Source organism: Perca flavescens, chromosome 10 (genome assembly GCF_004354835.1).
Source record: "Perca flavescens isolate YP-PL-M2 chromosome 10, PFLA_1.0, whole genome shotgun sequence".
NCBI lineage: Eukaryota > Metazoa > Chordata > Actinopteri > Perciformes > Percidae > Perca > Perca flavescens.
In genome coordinates this window covers 16,008,213-16,029,284 of record NC_041340.1, presented here as the reverse complement: position 1 = coordinate 16,029,284, position 21,072 = coordinate 16,008,213, and the positions used below count along the sequence as shown (strand labels likewise).

At 40.1% G+C, this 21,072-nt stretch overlaps 3 protein-coding genes across 3 annotated transcripts in view; 1 reads left to right on the top strand and 2 right to left on the bottom strand.

Moving 5' to 3' along the window:
• Positions 1-3,237: 3,237 nt before the first annotated feature.
• On the bottom strand, positions 3,238-5,478 carry slc25a5 (solute carrier family 25 member 5). The gene is made up of 4 exons (XM_028588997.1): positions 5,233-5,478; positions 4,003-4,489; positions 3,767-3,907; positions 3,238-3,649 (listed from the first exon to the last, which is right to left on the bottom strand). Exons 1-4 carry the CDS (start codon positions 5,341-5,343, stop codon positions 3,492-3,494), a joined length of 897 nt encoding a protein of 298 aa, XP_028444798.1. The 5' UTR covers positions 5,344-5,478; the 3' UTR covers positions 3,238-3,491.
• A 607-nt stretch (positions 5,479-6,085) lies between these two features.
• On the bottom strand, positions 6,086-12,117 carry slc25a43 (solute carrier family 25 member 43). The gene is made up of 5 exons (XM_028589113.1): positions 11,653-12,117; positions 9,705-9,946; positions 9,351-9,523; positions 7,395-7,529; positions 6,086-6,823 (listed from the first exon to the last, which is right to left on the bottom strand). The coding sequence occupies exons 1-5, from the start codon at positions 11,922-11,924 to the stop codon at positions 6,611-6,613; spliced, it is 1,035 nt and encodes a 344-aa protein (XP_028444914.1). The 5' UTR covers positions 11,925-12,117; the 3' UTR covers positions 6,086-6,610.
• The window catches only part of lnx2b (ligand of numb-protein X 2b), a 32,032-nt gene continuing 21,442 nt past the window's right edge, over positions 10,483-21,072 (top strand). Inside the window, exon 1 of the mRNA XM_028589111.1 lies at positions 10,483-10,541. The gene's annotated coding sequence lies outside the window, so the exon portion shown is untranslated. The remainder of the gene's footprint in view (positions 10,542-21,072) is intronic.

Genomic DNA, 21,072 nt, shown 5'->3' with positions numbered 1-21,072 from the left:
TTCAACAACTGCTGTTGAGAGTAAATTCGACAACATACAGCGCAGCAAAGCCAACTGCAGACATCTGCCAAAAAGTATGCCTGTAAAGGAGGAAATGGTGAATATACACAGTAAGAATGACAGTGAATACACTTTGGAAATAGTTCTACAATTACTGGGTATGATAATCATGCCTGATGGGAAACCCTCATGGTCATGGATGTATTATGGAAAACCTTCAGACAGACCTTTAGGGGTATTATTACATTTAACCACAAAATGCTCTCCACATTATAAATGTAACTATTAAGCAGAATGGATGGAATACTATAAGCACATACCCTGTGTAACATGTAACTTTAACTTACTAAATCAATCAAACTATCAAAAAACCCTACTGGCTTGTGTGGTTTTTCCTCATGAGTGGAAATCACTGAGGTCATGACCCGGTGGATTTATGATGCAATTCAGTCTCACAGCTGAAATTACGCAACAGGCCGCCTGACAGAAGGCTTTTAATGTGAAGTGCTGAAGCTCCAGTGATCCGTAGACCTCCATCTGTAAACATTGACTATCAAACCCTTTTAAGAGCGGTGGATTGTAACTAAAGTATTGTACTCAAGTACTTTTAAGAACATATATATATATATTAATATACCTTTACTTCACTGCATTATTTTGACAATTAATAGTCACGTAAAACAAATGATCTTATCAATATGTTGCAATGTAGATTTACACATGAATGCATTAGTAATAGTAATCTAATAATATAATTGCTTAAAATGAATATTTTTTAGATTTGATTCTTTAAGTACATTTTGTTTATAATATTTATACTTCTGTAGGCCTATATCCATTTTAAGCTACTTTATAATTCTACTCCAGTACATTTCAGAGGCAAATACTTAATTTTTTACTCCACTACATTTATCTGACAACTTTACATTTCAGATTAACATTAAAATAGAAAATCACCAAATAGTAAAATATACATAGTAGTTAAAATTAGCTCTGCATCCACTGGCTACAACATTAATAGTAATGTTATAGTAACAACAGGTGAAAATATATGATACGGTAGCATTACAATGACCATTCTCCTGCCTAATGAGTACTTTTACTTTTGATAACTTTAAGTACGTTTTGTTGCTCATACCAATGTACTTTTAGCTAAGTCAAAATTTGAATGCAGGACTTCTAACTGAATATTTTAGTGTGATATTGCTACATTATTATTAAGTAAAAAAATCTAAGTAAAAGATCTGAATATTTCCTCCACCACTGGACCACAACACCTCAACGTCAAACACAAAGGAGTTACAGCAGGTGTTTCTATTTGCAATATCAGGGACCTTCAGAATATAAGGGCTTAAGAGTTTACTAAAATTAATTTGAATTGTTTTTCACCATGTTCATTTGAAAATAAAACTCTCCCTGACCTTAATCTTTGAGACCCTTTTCAATCACTGTGTGTCACACTTTTTGGTTTGGTCTGCAGTTATCTACATAGGTTTTCATGTGACTTATTTATACATTTCAAAATAATGAGGTCACAATCTGCAGGAATATCTAACAGAGACTCAAAACATTAAATAAACACAATAGGTTTGAAGAGTTATGGTCTCTAAATACTGAGAAATATTAATAAATGTATAATTGCAGCCTACTAATAAAAAAAAAAAAAACACTGAAAAAGGCGACATTGTCTGACTTGTTAACCCCGACTTGACCTCGAGGAAGCACAGCGTATCTTAAGATACACAGACAGACTCACTAATCCTTGTTAAAGTTGTAATAGAGCAGCTGTAGAAAGAGGCTTGCTGATTTTAGGATTAACTATGTGCTACTTGCTGAGAGGGACTTTTGGGGATGGAGTGGTCAAAACAATTAAAAACTGATTTCCCTGGGTTATTGGTTACGTCCAAGACTTTCTGAATTACTAAAAGGAGATTAGACTACACCCTGCTGAGTAAATCATGTAATCTGATAGTGTTGCTAAAATAAGTCTATTTCCTCCGTTCAAGATCAGTCTGGGTTAAGTGTGCAAAACACATGGACTACATACTGCTTAATGTTTAAGTTCACAGGATGACCACACACATTCACCTCAATGTATATCAGCTTCAGAAGTTCATTTTTCTGGCATTTTACTCTTACTACAAGTAGTAAGTCTAATTGACAATCACACTAAATGCAGTGAGAGAACACAATGTTTTAGCTCCTTGGTTAATGATTTTGAACTTTTCATTTTAACCATAAGTGAAGAGTCACATGGGAAAAATACTACAGAAATAAACTTTTGATGAACTGCAAAAGCAAATAATGGTTCAAAGCTGGACTAATATTTTAGACCCTAATATAACATATTCTCATAGACTATTATAGTCACACTTACAATAAGGGTAATTACAGCCACAGTGAATGAATACTCAGCTGTCAGCTGTAGACACAGAACTTGGCTGTACTGACATTTTTGCCAAGTGGCCCTGTGACCTCATATTTGGACGGGCAGCACTCGGACAAAGACTACAATCTGCTATTATAGAATGACCACTAAAAAGGACATGTTCTGTCCTGTGTAGGCTATAATCATGCGCTTTTTTAACAGCTGGCAAGATCATGAATCAGGAGGAATTCAATTTATGGCATCCCTTAAAATACACAACACCAGCCTAAAACCTAACCATGAACCCTAGGAGTCCTTTGCTTCTTTACTGTAATACACAGCTACAATTAAGTTTTTACACACTTTAATTTGACAAGAGCTCTATAGATCCCTTGACCGTGATAATAAATAACTGGAGCAGGTGTGTCATACTGGTGAATGTTCAAACAGCTCAAGGTTAAAGTTCTCAGTCACACCAGTTGGGAGTCAGAAGACACTTGGCAGGAGATGAAAGTATATTTAGAAGGTTGGATTAATCCACCTTGCGACAGATAATCCATGGTTGCTTTTCTGCAGAAAGTCTGCGGACTATACATCAATATGTGAAATACACCGGTAAAGCTTGCAACTTCCTGCGTATCACTTTGCTGCAAGTATGCCTTGGTTGAAATATTGTCAGGAAGTCAACTTCCTCAGCTGATTTTGGCTCGCCTCAAACTACAACTTGAGAGACCTCAGCAGATCTAAGCTTACAATCACACAGGACGCTGCCAAATGGATTCTGGAAGCAGCACGTGAGCTGCGACACTCCGTCACTCCGTCTGTAAGGTTACCCTTCATACATTCTACCACAGAAACCAGGAAGGAGATTCACTCAGTAGGTTGTGTTTATTTCTCTTTTTTCGGCAAGGTTCCTGTGTTCAGGGAATGACATTCTGGTAAGAGGCAAAAGAAAAAAAACATGGGCCAAGAGAGAAGCGCATAACAGATTCCCCCTGTGCAACTAGTAGAAAAATACTAGTTGGTCCCTATAAATATAGCCTGGCATTTAAATTCTTCCGAAATGTACAAGATATGTTACAGTAAAATTTCACAACATGAACAGTGAACATAAAAAAGCAACTTAGAGGACTTTCTTAAGCTCATCATACAAGACGAGCACGAAGGCGCCACCCATGCCTCGGAGCACATTAGACCAGGCTCCCTTGAAGAAGGCCTTGGGGCCCTCGTCACGTGCAATCTTCTTCCAGCAGTCAATGGTGCCAGAGTACATGATGTCAGCTGAGGGGGTGGGGGCGGGGGGAGGTGACAGAATTACAAAAGATGTCACACGTTTATTCTAGTATCAGCAGCAAAAACAGAAAATTCTACTTTTGATATGTTGTGTGCGTTTATTACCTCCTTTCCGTCCAGACTGCATCATCATACGACGACGGACAGTGTCGAAGGGATAGGACACAAAACCAGCGCACGCAGTCACAGTCTGAGCAATCATCCAGCTTATAAAAATGTGTGTGTTCTTGGGGTCTGGAAGCATGCCTGTAAGAGAAATCGGGAGGGTTAACTAAAGTCTCAAAAGGCTCCACTGAGACAAGGTACATCAAGCTTTTCAATACCTGATAATGAAAACTCACCCTTAGCCGTGTCGTAGACGCCAAAGTAAGCAGCTCTGTAGATGATGATGCCCTGTACTGACACGTTGAAGCCCTGGTACAGACCCTTGAGGCCATCAGACCTGAAGATCTTCACCAAACAGTCTCCCAGGCCTTTGAACTCACGCCCCTGTCCGGATTTGCCGACATCAGCAGCCAGACGTGTTCTGGCGAAGTCGAGGGGGTAGACAAAACAGAGGGAAGTGGCTCCGGCGGCGCCACCAGACGCTAGGTTACCCGCAAAGTATCTCCAGAACTGTGTGCGCTTGTCCACGCCATCGAGAAAAATCTTCTTGTACTTATCCTTGAAAGCAAAGTTGAGGGCCTGAGTGGGGAAGTATCGGATGACGTTGGCGAGGTTCCCTCTCCAGAATGAGAGGAAGCCCTGCTCTTTGGGGATACGGACGACACAGTCCATAATGCCCTTGTACTGTGTGGCAGCTGTAATCTGTTTGCTGGCATGTTGTACCTGTAATTAAAGCAGAGATACAGCCATTACAGATTATAATATAAAGGCAGGATAAGCAGATAAAGTTTGACATCAGCCTATTTCTTCATCAGTGTAAATGAACATCTACAGTTAACCCTCTAACTTGTCTAATCATGACTCCTATGTGTCTGTCTGATAGACACATTACTATCCATGTGCAACTAGTACAACTCTGATGGCAACCATTCAACAATTCACAGCCCCTCCTGCTTCTGCTGAGCCCAGGCCCAATGCAGCAGTGGAGCCATGGCGCAAACCTTCCTGTGACCTTGGCTGGTTGTTGTCAAGCCAAACTAAAGACCTGTCATGGAAGATGTGGACTTTCGACCACTATAGTCACAGTAGATGGCCCTGTCTGGCTTTTAGAACACTGCATTTTTTGCGTGGTAAGACAGCAGCTTACTGGCAGGGTGTATTACGTAACAGGTCTGATGCGCCACATTGCTTGTCTGTGCCTGCAGCAAACTCTGACAGAGCTGCTTTAACTCACTAGGTTTACACTCCAGCTTCTACTTTTAACAATATATCAGCTTTATGATGTCCTTTACCACAGTGTATCATTACATGTTGTTAAACTTACCCTTCATCCCTTAGAAATTACTGAATGAACATGCTGCAAATTAACAACGACAGTTTTGTGTTGCACACACGAGCACGACAGGATCTAATTAACAGCAGCAACTAATTAAAGAGTCATGCGACATCATTCTGTTAGCACTCGCCTGGAGAAGAAGCTTGACTCTCTCGATGGGGGCTACAGCTGTTTTGGAGATGGCAGCGGCGATGCCACCAGCCAAGAAGTCCTTGGCGAAGGAAATAGCTGTCTCACTCATCTTCAGATGTTATCAGACACAGTCCTGTTACTTTAGTCGGTGGGGTTTGCCGGTGGAGTTGAAATGGCCGACTGCTAACTAGAAGAGAGGGGATTTAATTAGAAGACTGAACGCGAGAGAAACCGTGAACTTCGACTCTCGCGTCTGATTGGTCTGCTGTTGTAGAAGTGGGCAGGGTCAACTGATGTCCTCTGATTCAGATTTGGTGCTCTCTCATGACCCAAGTAAACTCACAACAAGACCAAACTGTTTAACTATTCTACTTAATTAGTTGTATAGATATTCTGATTGAATCACAGCTTAACAGAATTGTTCCATTATTTTAAGTTTTTTGGATCATATTTGGCTCAAAGTCATGTCAAATGTCACTTTGAAGCAGCTGAGGCCTGAAGGCTATGGTGGGTAAAGGTCATCCCATCTGTTAATGTCCTTTAGTTGTCATTCAGTTCCCACAGTATGGAGGAGGAAATTATTGAATCAGCTGACTGATCCAACCATATTATCTAAATATTAAGTCGGCCTGATTGAAATCGGAAATTCATTGGAAACAAAGTACACTAGTAGCAAAGTGCAGACATTAGGTTGCATTTTACTATAGGTCAAAATGGAGTCATTCACTGAAGTAAAAAAAAAAATGAAAAAAAGGAAAGTGGTCCTCAGCAATGAGAACTCAAGGTTAAGCAATATTATAAATATATTAAAGATGTACAAAAACATACAAAAAAACACCTTTGGAGCAAAATTGGTCTAAATGAAATTTTTATGTTTTATGCATGTCTTTCATCACAATCAATGTTAGCACATTTACGTGATTGATCATACTCAAACATAAGAAGCATCAACATTTCTCCATTCATTATACATTAAAAATATAATGTATCACACAAGAAGTGGAGTGAAAGCGCATTTGCAAGTTATTTTGATAAACTACAGTATGGCACCATTTGACGTCAATAACTGAAATAAGCCCTGAAATAAATAGTTATTGCTCAAGGCACATAATGTTTGGTTAAGAAAAGTTATAGAAAGACAGGAAGGGTGAGGGAACATTTCATTAAGAAATAATACTATCAGATAAAATAACAATGTTTCTGAAAGAGGTAGACCGTTGCTGACAGGACATCATTTAAATAGATGGCTAACGCCTTCTATCAAGACATGAAACCTGAAATGTTATGCAATTATCATAGACACAAGTATTTCAATTTGCTGGTCAAGTGTGGTCAGCAGTCAGTGTTTTACACAAGATATCTTCTCATGTCAAGTTTCACCAGCGGTTTCTGAAAGACGACTCCCCTGACCCAAAGTTCCTGTTTTTCAAGTAGCGCTTTGCGTCTTCCAACTCGTACGGCCCGAGGCTCTGGTCAACCCCCGGTGCAAGTTTGTAGCTGAGGGGTGAGACGATGTACCCATTGCGGTAAAGGCAACCCTGCTTACACATCTCGAAGCAGGTGAAAAGAAGGCCAAAGTAGGGAACAATCTGTGAGGAAAGAGGTTGGGAAATAGAGATGAGTGTCTTTCAGTGTGATGCTGCCAACACTTTATGTGAATAAATTGACCATACATCCACACAGAAAAGGTTGTGGTCTGGTTTGGGTATTATCAAATAAAACCTTAATGTGTCTACAACTTATTTTCATTCAGGTTGACAGTTTGGTGAAAGAAAAAAAAAAAATGCTCATAACAAGGCCTTCGCTTTGTAAAACAGCGTCAAACTACTGCAACATTTGCAGCTGAAATAGGAGAATGGAGCATGCTGTTCCAGAGACAGACTTTGCTCACCTTGCACGGGATCTATGAATTTCACACTGAACATTGCTTTCCATGCCCCCCACCCTGTCCTCACTCTCCCTTTTCTGTAGGCCATGGGTTACAATTCTCTCACCGTCATAAAGTCACTCACGTTCCTGAGCATGTGCAGTTATTTCAGTTCCAAGATAAAGTAGACCAGTACTTTATCCACATGATTGATAGAGAATACAATATATGGTAGAGATATAAATAATAATAATAATAATAATAATAATAATAATAAACAAGTGAAAAGGTACCTTTATTGTGTTGGCAGTAAGGCCATTCCACAGTGAGAGGACGCCCTTGTTTTTAACAACCTGTATGAAACAGTCCATCATTCCACTGAAATGGATGTCAACTCCACCAAAATGGGGAAGACAGGCACTCTGCGCCTGAGAAAAGAATGAAAATGAACAGCAGTGAATCAGGAAAAATGTCATTATGTGTGTCTGTAAAGTAATAACCAGAAAGGTCAAGTGAAGCATGACAACACAGATGGAACCCATTGCAATTTTGAGGAAGGTTAAATTAAGTTATATATCAGCACTGTTTTGTTAATTAGTGGTGTACTGATTTGACTTTTATGGCAATTAACCTGCACAAATCAGCTAAATATAAGTAAAATAAACAACACTGTTACTAAATTAAATATAGGGACAAGATAACCATATAATAAACACAATGTTTTGTCTTTTTGAGTGTAAAGTAAAAATATAAAAAATAAAAAATAAATAAAAAAAAGAGGTTGTTGGTGGTTAAAATACAGTCACAGGGGAGATGGAAACTTGGGAGCAAACCTGGTTAACAGTAAGAGGAAACTTTAAGAAAAGATATCTAATGATGTAAGTTAACAGCAAATCAAAGCTCAAACTGTAAGAGACAGTCACGCCGACAACTCTACAGGCTGACTGCTGTGTGACAGAGGAAATGTATCTTTAGAAGTTTTAAGGTTCCCAAAGGGAACACGCAGCCATTGGGGTATTAGTCTGTTCAAACAGCTTCATTTGTCGAAGAAACATTAAGCTAACCCGTGATTTAAACAATACTTAGCTACCCTAAGCTTCTGCAAACATCCTCAGCGGTTTCCCTATCATCTATTCTCTGCCTGACTTTTAATGTTTAACTGTGAGACATAGACAAGAGCTGAATCATTATTGTTCTTTATAGTAAGGTGACATGGGTGTGATGGTTTAGTGAACTGGACATACGCAACTCTCACCTTGCTTGCTGCTGTCTGATAGTAACTGGCTATCTTTAGAGAATTTATCTATAGCTTCAGAAGACCTGGGACACATTCACATTCCCAGCTGCTGTTTAACCTCGTGGTAGCTAATAATAGGCTGATCAAACTGGATGTAGTATTCTGTCCTTTGCAGCGCCATTGTTATTCCCCGTGTGTCCTCCCCAACATGCGGAAGGCATCTCAAACATCACTTCAGGGGAAAGGGGTGCAGACCAATTCTATAAATAGTCACAGCAGGTTCAATTATTTTGAGGGGCAATTTAAAAACTGCTAATGATATAAGAATTGAAACTTTCAATGTTCAAAAACATTGAGTGACCAAGAAAGGCTAAACTTAATTTAGGTACACGCCCACTGCCCCCTGTGGACTAAATGTGGTAATACAGCCAGCACAAATGACCTGCTACTGTAAATCTGTTGTGTTTACAGTTTTTTCCAAATCATTTCAGCTAAGAATGATGAGAAATTATTTTTAACGAGTCATAGTAGATACATTTAAAGAGGATTAGTTAATTTAATTGAAACACCTATTAAATTATTTCCTGCATTGTCCCTATACACATATATTTATACTTATATTGTCTGTTCTGTTAACCTGTTTGTTTAACTTATTTTAGATAATGTCTGACATGCACCTACGACACCAAAACAAATTCCTTGTATATGTAAAAAAATGTACTTGGCAATAAAGTTTTTCTGATTCTGATCCGATTCTGATGCAGTTGCATTGTCACGTAGAGAGATCTTTAGAAATCTTGCCAATTTATATTTCCCTTTAAAAGATCCTAAACATTCTCAGTTGATCATGAGCCTAATGACCCTTAGTTGACTAACTGACTAGGAGCAGCAACTTGAATGTTGATGTCATATGTATGAATTATCCTATTTTAATTATTGGAATTATTTAATAGGTTTCTCCTAAATAAGATAACCTACATGAAGAAAGCAAAGTGTTTGAGTGGTAAATTACCTGCATCTTCCGTTTAACTGTTTCAAAAGGGTAGGAGAGTGTTTGGGCCACTCCCGCTGCAAGGCAGCCATTAATGAAGTTCTGAAGGGGAGTGAAGCGAAAAGGAGGCTCCTGCCAGAGTTTGTCCAAGTTCATGTAGACTGCATAGCATCCGATAGAAAAGGGAAATGCACCTGTATACAAATGAAATGAGCTGTAAGTTACAGTAAAATGTATCATTCATGAAATGTGTGCTGCAAATGATGGGAAGACTGCAGACGAAAACTCTTGTCAGGAGGAAGATAAATAAGGAGTGGATATTAAATATTTTTGAAACATTAGAACTACATGCCTGCTAGGAATATTCAAACACACCCAATAAAGTGAGGGAAAAGCCCCTGTAGAGAGCAAGCAGCCCTTCATTCCTGTAGATCTTTGAGAGAGTGTGAGTTACGCCGATGTATGTGGGCTGTCTGCAGTTCTGAACGATGAGCCTGGTCTCGGCCACCTCCAGAGGGTACGTGGTCAGGGCAGCAGCAATACCAGCCAGTCCGCCGGCGAATATGGCTCTCCACTGAGAGATGAAGCCCAGTTCATCCATGTGAAGGTGGACTAACCTGGACACAGAGGATGGCAAAATTAAGTGTACGGACTGCATTGATCAGAAAGTGAATAGTTCTGTCCTTTGTCTTGAGTAGTTTACCGGCATTATTTATATATATGGTGTGATGAAGAGTAAACCTATTATTATTATTATTATTATTATTATTATTATAATATATCATCAGGCAAACAAAAGAACAGTTGCTGAATGCTGACATCATGACAAGGTAAAGACCTTGTCATTCAAACCCTGTCGCTCAGTCATTTGTAATGTTCATCATGTGCCCAGTACCTTAGCCCTTTGTCAGTACAATGGCCCTTTAATTTGAACTCTTTGACTGTCAGCTGACTTTCATCTGACAACCAACACAGAATCATAGGCTTCACCAAGATCAAAACAGAGATGACTAAATCTAAAATGTTCATTTGGATAGAACAATACATTTTAAGATGTCACATTGGGTTCAGGTGTGTGTGTGTGTGTGTGTGTGTGTGTGACAAAGATTAAAAGGGCTTTTTCTGGAACACACTGTACAGTAGCCTACAGTAAAGGGCAGGTGTTTGCACGCACACATGAGGGTACCTACCGGCTGCGGCAGCTTCACTACAGTAAGTACACTAAATATTTATGACTGCGCGCTGGATTACTGACACTGTAGTGGGTCCTCGCTCCCTGCATGTTGAATGTATCAGACATGCTACCGGAGGCATTGCGGCATGTTTTGTCTTGTAGTAACCCGACAGAAACAGGAGCGGCATATGCCCTGACTTCAACCTCATAGGCAACACTTCTTCCGACATTATGAGAACAAAATGTCCTCTTCTCCAGGAATCAACAAACATATGTATGAATAGACACTCACACACATTTGGTTATTAATTCATTTATGTTTACTGTTTAATCAATAAATCATTCGTTTGATAAAAGTTCAGAAAACATGGTCATGGCCATCACACCTTTCCAGAGCCGAAGTTGTCATTTCCAGCTTTTCTTTGAGACCAAAACTAGTCTCGCATTGCCAGACCTTACTTCACAGCGCTGCGGAGTAATTAGACCCAAAAGTTGCACTCCCCGGCCAATTTACTATCGAAGAGAAAGCTAGATAACCATGTTAGAGACCCCGGTCTTGGGGCATTTTTGCTTAAAATAATATAGTAGTATATTATAGTTATAAACTCAATATACAGCGACTATTGGCGATCAACTTATCATTCATTCCGGTCACTAATATCGGGGATGGGATAGGCGAATACCTGTGAGACAAAACTCAGAGCAAGAATAACCCCTGTCGCTTTAAGTATCGACTGAGCCAATGCAGCCTTCTGATTGGCTAATAAAATAGAATGTTTGCGGTAGAACAGGAAGTACATTTTTAGCTGCATGGATGATCTAAACAGATAATTTAAACGAACACTTTAGTTATTATATTATGTCAAACCATTAACAATTAATCTGATTACCACATATTCTTCTACTGATGTTAATATGTGTTATCTAGTTGTTGTTGTTGTTGTTGTTGTTTTTTACACTGTTCGACAAACAAACTTGCTAACTCCGTATCAGCTGACCAAGATGGCTAACAAGCTAACGTTAGTTTGGCATCATAGATGGGCTACCTATTGTTTGGCATAAACACTGAGCAAACCACATGAAACGCATCCACAAGAGATGTTTTAGGTCGATATAAGACAAAACGATTTAGATTAAACCTTTACTTACTTTTTGTATGTTGTGAGATGAACTGCGGTGTAGGGGAACAACCGCAGACAGGAGGCGAGGTTTCCTTTCCAAAATCCTCGAATTCCCTCATTCTGGTAGATGAGGAGAAAACTTTGCCAGAAACCCTTCTTGCAGTAAAAAGTTCCCACCTGACTTTTGATTTTAACCACCTCAAGGGGCGACGTGACGGTTTTACTGAAAAACCCGGCGAAACCGACGCACATAGAGCTCTGAGAGCTCGTCAGTCTGTTGTCTTTTTTAACCGAGGCCATCGCCGATGAACTGTCTGCTTCCTGCGATAATGTTAGTCTTCTCTGAGTGGTAAGAAATGATTTGTTTACGCAGGTTAAACGTGTAACTGTACAGTAGAGGAGGAAGCTCCGTCTCCTGTCCCCACCAAGCGGTGTTATGTGACAAAAACACGTCACTGTTTACTGGAGGTGAGCTGGAGCCACGTCTCGGTAACACTAGGGGGCGCTCTTTGACCTGGTTTTCAAATCACGGAAGCCTTCAAATCCATTATTACACACAGTACAGTGTGTTGTCCTTGGCCCAGATGTGTCCTCATACGTATAAACAGTGGAAGAGGAGTATCCACACCCTTTATTCTAGTAATAGTATCACTACTACACTATTACAATCAAAAGTAGGTAGTACTAGTAGGGTAAATGTATTAACAGCAATATGGACCAGTGGTGGAATGTAACCACCAGTAAGCACATTTACAGAGTAGCCTAAAGTTTTGAGGTACTTTACTTGAGTATTTATATTTTGTGCTACTTTATACTTTTACCTAACTACAGTTTGGAAGCCAATGTTGTACATTTTACTTGACTACATTTGCTTAATAACTTTAGTTAGTTACTTTAAATTTTCAAATTATTAATACAAATCAACTAGCATACCCAGCAGTATGTCAATTCGTTGAAATTAGCTCCACCTTTACCACCGGCACAATTAGTGATGCCTCCAGATTAATGCATCAATATTTATAATCCAATGAAATAATAACATATTACTGAAATGGGCCATTCTGCATAATGAGTACTTTTACTTTTGGTAGCCTACTTTATTTTTTATGCTAATATAACTTTTACTTAAGTAGAGAGTAAATATTTGAGTTCTTCTTCCACTTATGGACATAACCATTTAAAAGTAAAAGTACTCATTATGATGAAGGGCCCCATCCAGAATGTTATATTAATTTATTAAATAGGGACTTGTAAGACAAGACACACCATTTAAATTTATCTTAATGGTCAAAACTGCATAAATGTATTCATATACTGTAGTAGGTGCAGAGATAACAGTGAAGGAAGTCAAACTTGCGTGCAGTTTTATCTTTTTGTCACTGGCGTACTTCTAATAGATAAGAAACAGTGAAGTAGTTGAATTAAACCAGTCCTCATATTTTCAGGTGACCTTTTGAGGGGCGCCCTTGATGGTAACCTTATATTTTAGGGATTGGTTGGCTGACTCTATATGTCTCTATAGGTGGTGCAATACTCCAAGTTTTTGATTTCTCTACATGGCAAGTGGGGTAGAAATAATAGAATACCATGTTTTTTGGAGGCTACTCTAAGTACCAGTTAAAATACTGTTTTTTATTTTATATCTTATGTTTTTCTTTTTTTTTTTAGGAAACTTGATTGAGAGACAAATATCTATTTTTAGGAGAATCTTGGCCAAAATGGCATTCTATTATTTCAAAATGTAAATGTAGGCAGTAGCTCAGTCCGGGGTGGACTTGGCCAAAGTTTGGAATGTGGACTGGTAGCTAGAGAGCTGCCAGTTCACTTACTGGGCATTGCCGAAGTGCCCTTGAGCAAGGCAATGCACCCCCAACTGACCAGCCGACGTGGCTTCCCCTTTGCTCTGACACGGCTCCTTTGTAATGCATTATCATGGATCCTGTATGTGTGCATGTGTGTGTATTTTGAGCCTATTTGTGTAATGCAACAAAAACAACATTTGAATTTCACCATTGAGGGATTAATAAAGTGCTTCTGCACTTTCAACCAGCCGTCTGTTCATTGATGCTCTGAGTATAAGAGGGGAGATGTAGCGGGTTGGAAACCAAAGCAAAGATAATTGTATTATCCTGCTTTTTCATCTGCAGTGCCACTGTGCACCATTATATTTTCTTTATTGTACCAAGAAGACAAATTATTTACTGTCTAACTGTATTCATCAGCAGAGTAGTTGTCTCTGTCTGGTTTCAGCAGAGTGTTTGTTTTTCTCCTGGTCTCTGCCTGCCAGCAGTGCCTCTCTCCCCTGCCGGGTTGACAACCTCAGATGCATGCGAGGAGCCCACCTTCTGTCTGCGGCTGGACCACTTGGCTCCTCCACAAAGGCTATCTGGAATAACAGAGCCAACCAGAGGAAATGACAGCCTGATCACAAGACGTTTCCCTCACTCCCCCTCTAGCTGCCTACTGGGGTGGAAAAAGTGTGTGTGTGTGTGTGTGTGTGTGTGTGTGAGTGAATGGGATACTGGCTTTCACCTCTGAAAGAACTGAAGTAATTTTGATGCAGTGGAAATTATTGGAATGATGGTTAAGAAATGAGTGCAGACTACTGCCCTGAGATGTGCAGATACTGAAGTTATAGTTCATATAAGCTATTCAGGCAAATCTTACTTCAGGCAGGTCACGTTACTGCAGGACCGGTGTCAGACTACTTATTTGGAAATTAACGTCGCCAAAACAAAAACATATAATACAAACAAAACCAAGAGGGATCAGTAACATCACCCCTGTTGTACTTTACAACCAGCCTGTGGAAGTAGTCGAACATTTTAAGTACTTGGGCAAAATCAAACCTTCAGTTTTAATGCACACTCAGAGAGTATTTTTAAGAGAGCCAACCAGAGCCTGTTTCTAATCAGGAAACTGAAGAGCTTCAGTGTTAGTCAACACATACTTAAGATGGCATACAGGGGCCTGGTAGAAAGTATTTTACAGTTTAATATAACTACTTGGTATGGCAACCTGAATGTAAAAGACAAAACCAAGCATTCCAAAATTGTTAAAATAGCAAGGAAGGTGATTGGCAGGCCATAAAGCAGCTCAATGATCTGTTTGACAGTGCAATACTCAGGAAGGCCAGACAGATATCTGTGGATGCCTCACACCAACGAAACTCTGATTTTGAGTTGCTCCCGTCTGGCCGTCGATTCTGGGTCCCGAGGGCGAGCCGGAATATTTATAAGAGGTCATTTTTTCCCATGCCGTAGAGGCACTGAATGCAAAATGACTGCACTATAAATATGTTCTCTTGTAGGCTGTATCCTACCTCCTCTCCACCTGCTTTTGTTTCTGCCCAATGCCCAATTCTTGTTTTATGTTTAATGGTGTGTAGTAATAGGGTGCTGTATGTTTAATGTTTGATAACATCCAATCTAAATCTAATCTAAAGTTCAGGGGTATTTGAACCGTTTTACATGCAAGTCAATACAATCTTGAGAGCCAGGATTATTGGCTGGTAAGAGGGCTAATTTACATCATAACTGTGCTCCAACAGAAGAATGCCGAAGTAGGCTTACATTTTTTGCTCCCCAGAGCAATAAAAGAGCCCACTTTGAAAATGCTTTGAAACTTCTTTGATCTCACTGTCATATGTGTGTGTGGTTTGTGATACACAAGATAATGGGATGTTTTTCTCTAAAGATAAGTAGTGTGACGCTGTATCTTATCAATTAATGCTTCAGCAATCAAACAGGACACCACCAAGGATCTGTTGCCACTCTGTCTCAGCCTTGCCTTTACCCACCAGTATTCATAGAGAATACACATAGAGCACTCTTCCTGTATGTATATCCCCCTCCTGAATGAGAACTTCCTCCTTGCAGCAAAGCAGTGCGGGAGCAGCCCGTATGCCTTTGTGTCTCTGGGACTGGCACGTAGCAGTAGGTGTAGGCTAGCTGAGGCATTGTCATTCTCTGGGTATCATGCGCAAGTCAACCCTTGATCTCCCACTTTGAAGTGCATTGCTGGACGAGACTGTGAGCAGTCATCTGGCATGAGCTCAGCAGAGGGCGCCTGATACCAGGGAGGCTGCACGGAGGGCCTGAGTCGCTGTCATCCTCACAGACTGGTGTAATAAAATTCTCACCTCATTATTTGAGACAGTCACATCACAGGCTTGTGTTGGCAGGGGAGGGGAAAGGGAAGAAAGGGTGGGGGAAGGGAACAGGCTGGGGTGGGTGACACCAAAGCCTGTCTGTATTTGAGTGTGTCTCTTTTCTAAGGGTGGGGGGTGGGTGGGTGGGGGTGTGTATTGGTGAGAAAAATCAGGCATAAGTACAATTCACTCTGGCACCATGTTGACACCTCTACCAACAAGGCTCAGGCCAAACTGCCGCACTCCCCGGCTCACTTAACAGGAATGGTAGACCTGTTATGCATAGGAGCCTAATTTTGAATTAATGGTTTCTGTGATGGGTTAAACTGTGAAAGGTTGTCAGGGTTTGTTAGGAATAGTAAATGCAATTTTGCACCTCATTACTGGGAACAGTCTTTAATACAACAAACACCGAAACTACTGTTATCTCAGCCCTGCAGACCAGTAAATGTGCTTAAATACAGTCTATAAAGTGTCAAATCGGCAGTAAATGTGTAGTCTTCAGGAGTAAATTTGTGTTATGATTGTTTCAAGTGCTGATCCATACATTATTATACTAATTTGGGATTAATATTAGCCCATGTGTGGTGAAATTTTCAATGGAGTTGTGCGTTTGGTGTTGCTTTTTTAAAACAGCTGTGGGGATTTTTTATTTTAATTTAATTTAATTTGGAATTTGTAAAAAAATTGTCATATTGTTTTGTGTGATTTCTATTTGCTTTGTAAAACTTAACAAGGAATGATGCGTTACCTATTTAGTCAGGATGTAGATGACCAGGAGGCCCATTGTCTGTAAGGATGCAGAGGAGAACTTCTGGCAGCTGGTGCCCCCTTATCTTTCTATGTACAGCCAATAAATCAATATCAAATCGAAGGAACAGGAAGCCAGATGGCCTTCCCACAAACCACTAGGCCAGGGTGCTCTCAGGGCCTCCTCGGCTACTGTACCACCGGTGCATGCTGCAACCCTTTGAAGACATACACATTCAACAAGCAGCTCAATGAATGACTAAAGGGAACAAATAAGCTGTTACGACTCTGCTCAAATCAGTGTTTGTGTTTCCATCCACATCAAAGGCCCCAGTCTGTTTGATATGCAGCCCCCACACCTTGATCCGAGCCACGTACAGGTAGAGGGGAGGAGCAGTCCATTGAGAAGCGAGAGGGTCATGTGGCTGCTTCTCTCAGCCCTGGCTCGAGGGTAGTTGACCCAGACGAAGGGTCTTGTGGTGTCTCTTGTTCCCCAGGGAGCTATTGCCCCTTACACCCATCACTTGACACATTATTTATTGGGTGGCCTATTGATTACATGCTTTTGAGGAATATTCACAAGAATTTGGCACAGTAAATTACAAAATAGGAAACATCTTGCATTTAAAGAATAACATGAATATAATGTTAACTGAAGTAAAGACAGAGTTGTGCAGTAACTGACAGCTGCCGAGAGAGAGGCCAGTTACCTAAATACATCCTGCCAGACTCATCTTGATTTCTGTGTTGGCCAGGGGTCAGGTTAAACAGTAGTTTGAATGAATGGCTGTTCACAGGCCAGTGTGAAATGCCAGCTCTATTGCAATGTGGGAGTGGAAAGGAGGGGGTTTCTCTGGCCTTTGTGTGGCCCACGGTCTTAGAGCACGGACCCATTGTTAGAGGCTGACCAGCCAGCCCCTCAGACTCTCCTTTGCCCTGCTTTGTCTCGAGCAGCGTGACCATTTCCTTCATCCAGGTCAGGGCAGGGTCGTGACTTTGGACACCAGTCCTCCCTGTCTGTCTGCTCAGCCTGCATACTCATAAATGCATAGAACACTGAGACAGATGCATGATTGTCACATGTGTTAAAAAAAAAAAAAAGAGTAGCTGGGCCCCTGGTTAGCTCACCTGGTAGAGCGGGGGCCCATATATAGAGGTTTACTACTTGACGCAGCGGCCGCAGGCTCGACTCCGACCTGCAGCCCTTTGCTGCATGTAATTTCCCTTTCAAGTATAAGCTGTCCTATACAAAAAAAGGCCTAAAATGGCCAAAAAATAATCTTAAAAAAAATTAAAATAAAAGTAGCAGTGTTGGAACAGGTTTCAGCCTTTTTGAAACCAGGATGACAGCAAAAAGATCAGGTCTCATCCTGGTTAAAATTCACAGAAGCAACGAAATTATACCTACAACATTAAATAAAATACAATAAATAAGCACAGACTTGTGTAGACACTTAAATTGATCTATGCGTAATACAAGTCAATATAACACATTTATGAGCAATATAATTAGACATATCTCACTTTCTCACTCCTTTTTTGTGAGTGTGTAAAATACAATACTACATGCACAGAGCTGAGATAACCTCTTTACTGCCCTGAAGTGTCCGAGTTATGCAACTGTGAAGTTTTAGAAAGAGTGGACAGTACCCTCCCTCTATCCCGAGGCTGTACCTACCTTATCATGGTCTGGCCACTATGGTGATAAGAAGAGGAAAGGCCAAAGGGCCATAAGGAACATGTGCATGGTTCAGGTCAACAGAGTGAGGAGGCTGGACTCAAAGGGGAGGGAAGGTGGACAAGAATATTATCTGATAAGAATCTCCAAGGTCTTTTGATCTCTGAGGGGCTGATACTGGGCTACAGGGTGTCATGCTGGGCAGACGAGCAGAACGACATGGCAGGTACAAACAAGCGTGCCCTTGAAGATCATCTGGGGCTAAACATATTTACGCAGGGAAGACTGTAAAAGACTCTTGTGATGCACGCACACAAACACACAAGCTTGTTGTCCTCAGGATTTCACGCTGTAGTAGCATTCCTTACATGTCTAGCTTCTTTTTTTTTTTAAACACAGAAAACACAAACAATGCCTAATTTTTCTGTCTTAAATCTGTTTTATGATGAAGCCACGATCAGGCAAAACATTTGTGAGCCCTCTGAAGAGATGCTTGTCACAGTGTGGTCTAGTGTGGTTTTGTAGCTTAAGTCACTGATTAAAAGCCGTCATGTGGAGGCCAGACAGGACCTGGGGCTGCAGTGCAAGCTGTGGCCTGAACCAAATGCCTCGCTGTCTCACCCAGGGCAAGATGGAGGAGGGATTTTTTTCAGCCTGTTGTGGCCAGAGGGGAGGTTAGCAAGCTGCTGCAGAGTTAAAGTGTCCTTGGTATCTTAGCAACAGTTCAAAACAAAGGAGTAGATACACATGTACTTGTCTCGAAAGCCTCACTATCTTTCACTAAACAAGGTCTAGTGAGGTGTAGTACTTGGAAGTTAAAGGACAAGTTTGATGATACTCAATATATATATATATATATATATATATATATATATATATATATATATATATATATATATATATATATATATATATATATATTTAATTGTCAAAAGATCTTATAAAACAATACCAAAACAAAAAGAATTGCCTGTGTAGCTAAAGCCTACAGCTTTATACCCTGCGCCATATACCTCCATTGTCCAAAAACACATCAATGATGAACTGTTGCACTGGTACACCTTCCTGCTACAGTAAATACTCACCAGAGCACAAAATGTGTATCAATCTGCAGCTGAAAATAGTCCAACAAATGCACAATTTACTCCTGTTTGAGTGATGTTGCTGTTTTAGGAAATTATTCAGCCTTTTATAAACGTATACATGAGTGACCAGTTTCAAAGATGTATATCTTCAGTAGGAATGAATCAGGACTGTACTGTTGGTTTTGGCTTTTTTTTTTTTTTATTTGTTGACAATAATATAAATATGTATGAAAATAATGTGGTTGTTTTCAGCCACCGAGGCTTTTCTCTTTTAGTGAGTGGCGACTGGAGAGGTATCATTCTTTACTTAGACAAATTGCACTTAGTTTTTTCCTCACAACTTGAAAAGATTATGATTTCTTTTAAATTTATCCTTAGTTCACATCAAGCCAAAGAGAATGACAGCGAAGTATCAGCGACCTGTTACATCCACGCTCCAATTAAAAGAATTAAGATGTAAGGGGCCTTCATTATCTGCTCTCTCTGAAGGACATCAAAGGCTGTGGTGGAGTGAGAGTGCAGCTGCCCTGACGGTGTGAGTTTCTCCTCTCTCACTCCAGAGGAACTTGTTTGTGTTGAGGATGTTTACTGATCCCAGGAAAGACAAACAGCCTCTTTCTTGTTTGTTGGTACCGCAGCTCAAACAGAGAGTGTGTGTGTGTGTGTGTGTGTGTGTGTGTGTGTGTGTGTGTGTGTGTGTGTGTGTGTGTGTGCGCGAGAGCGAGACAGAGCTTCAGGAAATATGGTATTGTTAGGTCAGTGTTTAGCTTGTCTATGTGTTTTCACCCCACTTCCAAGTTTCCCATCAGAAAATGACCAAATTCAACGCTGTGAGGTACAATTTGACAAAAAGGTGCAATCAAGGAAGCTGCACACAGCAGATGTCTACAAAACATCTTGAATCTGCATTGTCATTAGAATTTCTGATGATGTTATAATGGCTTTCCTTCAGTCTAATAATCGATTTGTCCATTAGCTCGCCATGTGTAATCAATCGACAACAAATTGCCATTAAACTCTTACATGTCTGAGCAATTTCAAGCAACTCAGTTATGATACCTCATCTAAACACACGGTGTCACTCTTTCTCATCTATGCTGTTAGAAGTTAGAGGAAGCCCTCAAACCCAGTCCACATTTATCAGGTATTATTGTGCTGTCAAGTTGTTGTAAACAATGTTTTTGGCATATATAGGTCTACGCTGACAGCCAAAAGTGTCACCATAAGCGCTTAGTGATTTGTTTGTTGGACTTAAGTGGAGTTACAGTTCTCCAGACCTTTAGGTGTACAGTTAAATTTAGTTTTGTGACTTTATGCTATTTCAATAAAACAAAAACTTTACTTCTCTTTATTCTTTTCATTGCAATAACATTCAAATGTATTCAGTTGTAAAAAAAATAATGTTTTATGGTTTGTACCACTGAACATGTACATTCTTTTTTTTCATTTAGGCAGGAGGCAAGAAAGTGGGTTAATATGTGAGGAAATACATTTTTAATAGAAAGTATTACACTTCCTATTAATTCAGTTAATATGGATATGGAAAAAAACTTCCTGGCTGTCCAACTGACATCTGTATTGCCACAATGGAGTGATTCGTTCTGTGAGCTTGTATCAGCAAATGTCACTTTGTACCACCGCTATAAATCCTGGGGGAAACAGGCTTTCACAGAGAAGTTTTATGGCACAGAGACTTCCCTTCCATTCTGCAGGGGGGGCTTTACACCGTGTGTTCATGTGTCAGTCCTTTTAACCGGCACAGTCCCAAAACTAGTAGTATTTTCT

Excerpts from the sequence above, each read along its gene's own strand:
- slc25a5 (XM_028588997.1), bottom strand. The coding sequence starts at position 5,343 with ATGAGTGAGACAGCTATTTCCTTCGCCAAGGACTTCTTGGCTGGTGGC. Across the intron at positions 4,490-5,232 it reads GAGTCAAGCTTCTTCTCCAG|GTACAACATGCCAGCAAACA; the intron begins GCGAGTGCTAAC and ends CTTTAATTACAG. Across the intron at positions 3,908-4,002 it reads CGTCTACGACACGGCTAAGG|GCATGCTTCCAGACCCCAAG; the intron begins GTGAGTTTTCAT and ends TTTCTCTTACAG.
- slc25a43 (XM_028589113.1), bottom strand. The coding sequence starts at position 11,924 with ATGGCCTCGGTTAAAAAAGACAACAGACTGACGAGCTCTCAGAGCTCT. Across the intron at positions 9,524-9,704 it reads CTTTTCCCTCACTTTATTGG|GTGCATTTCCCTTTTCTATC; the intron begins GTGTGTTTGAAT and ends ATTTGTATACAG. Across the intron at positions 6,824-7,394 it reads TTACTGCCAACACAATAAAG|ATTGTTCCCTACTTTGGCCT; the intron begins GTACCTTTTCAC and ends CTTTCCTCACAG.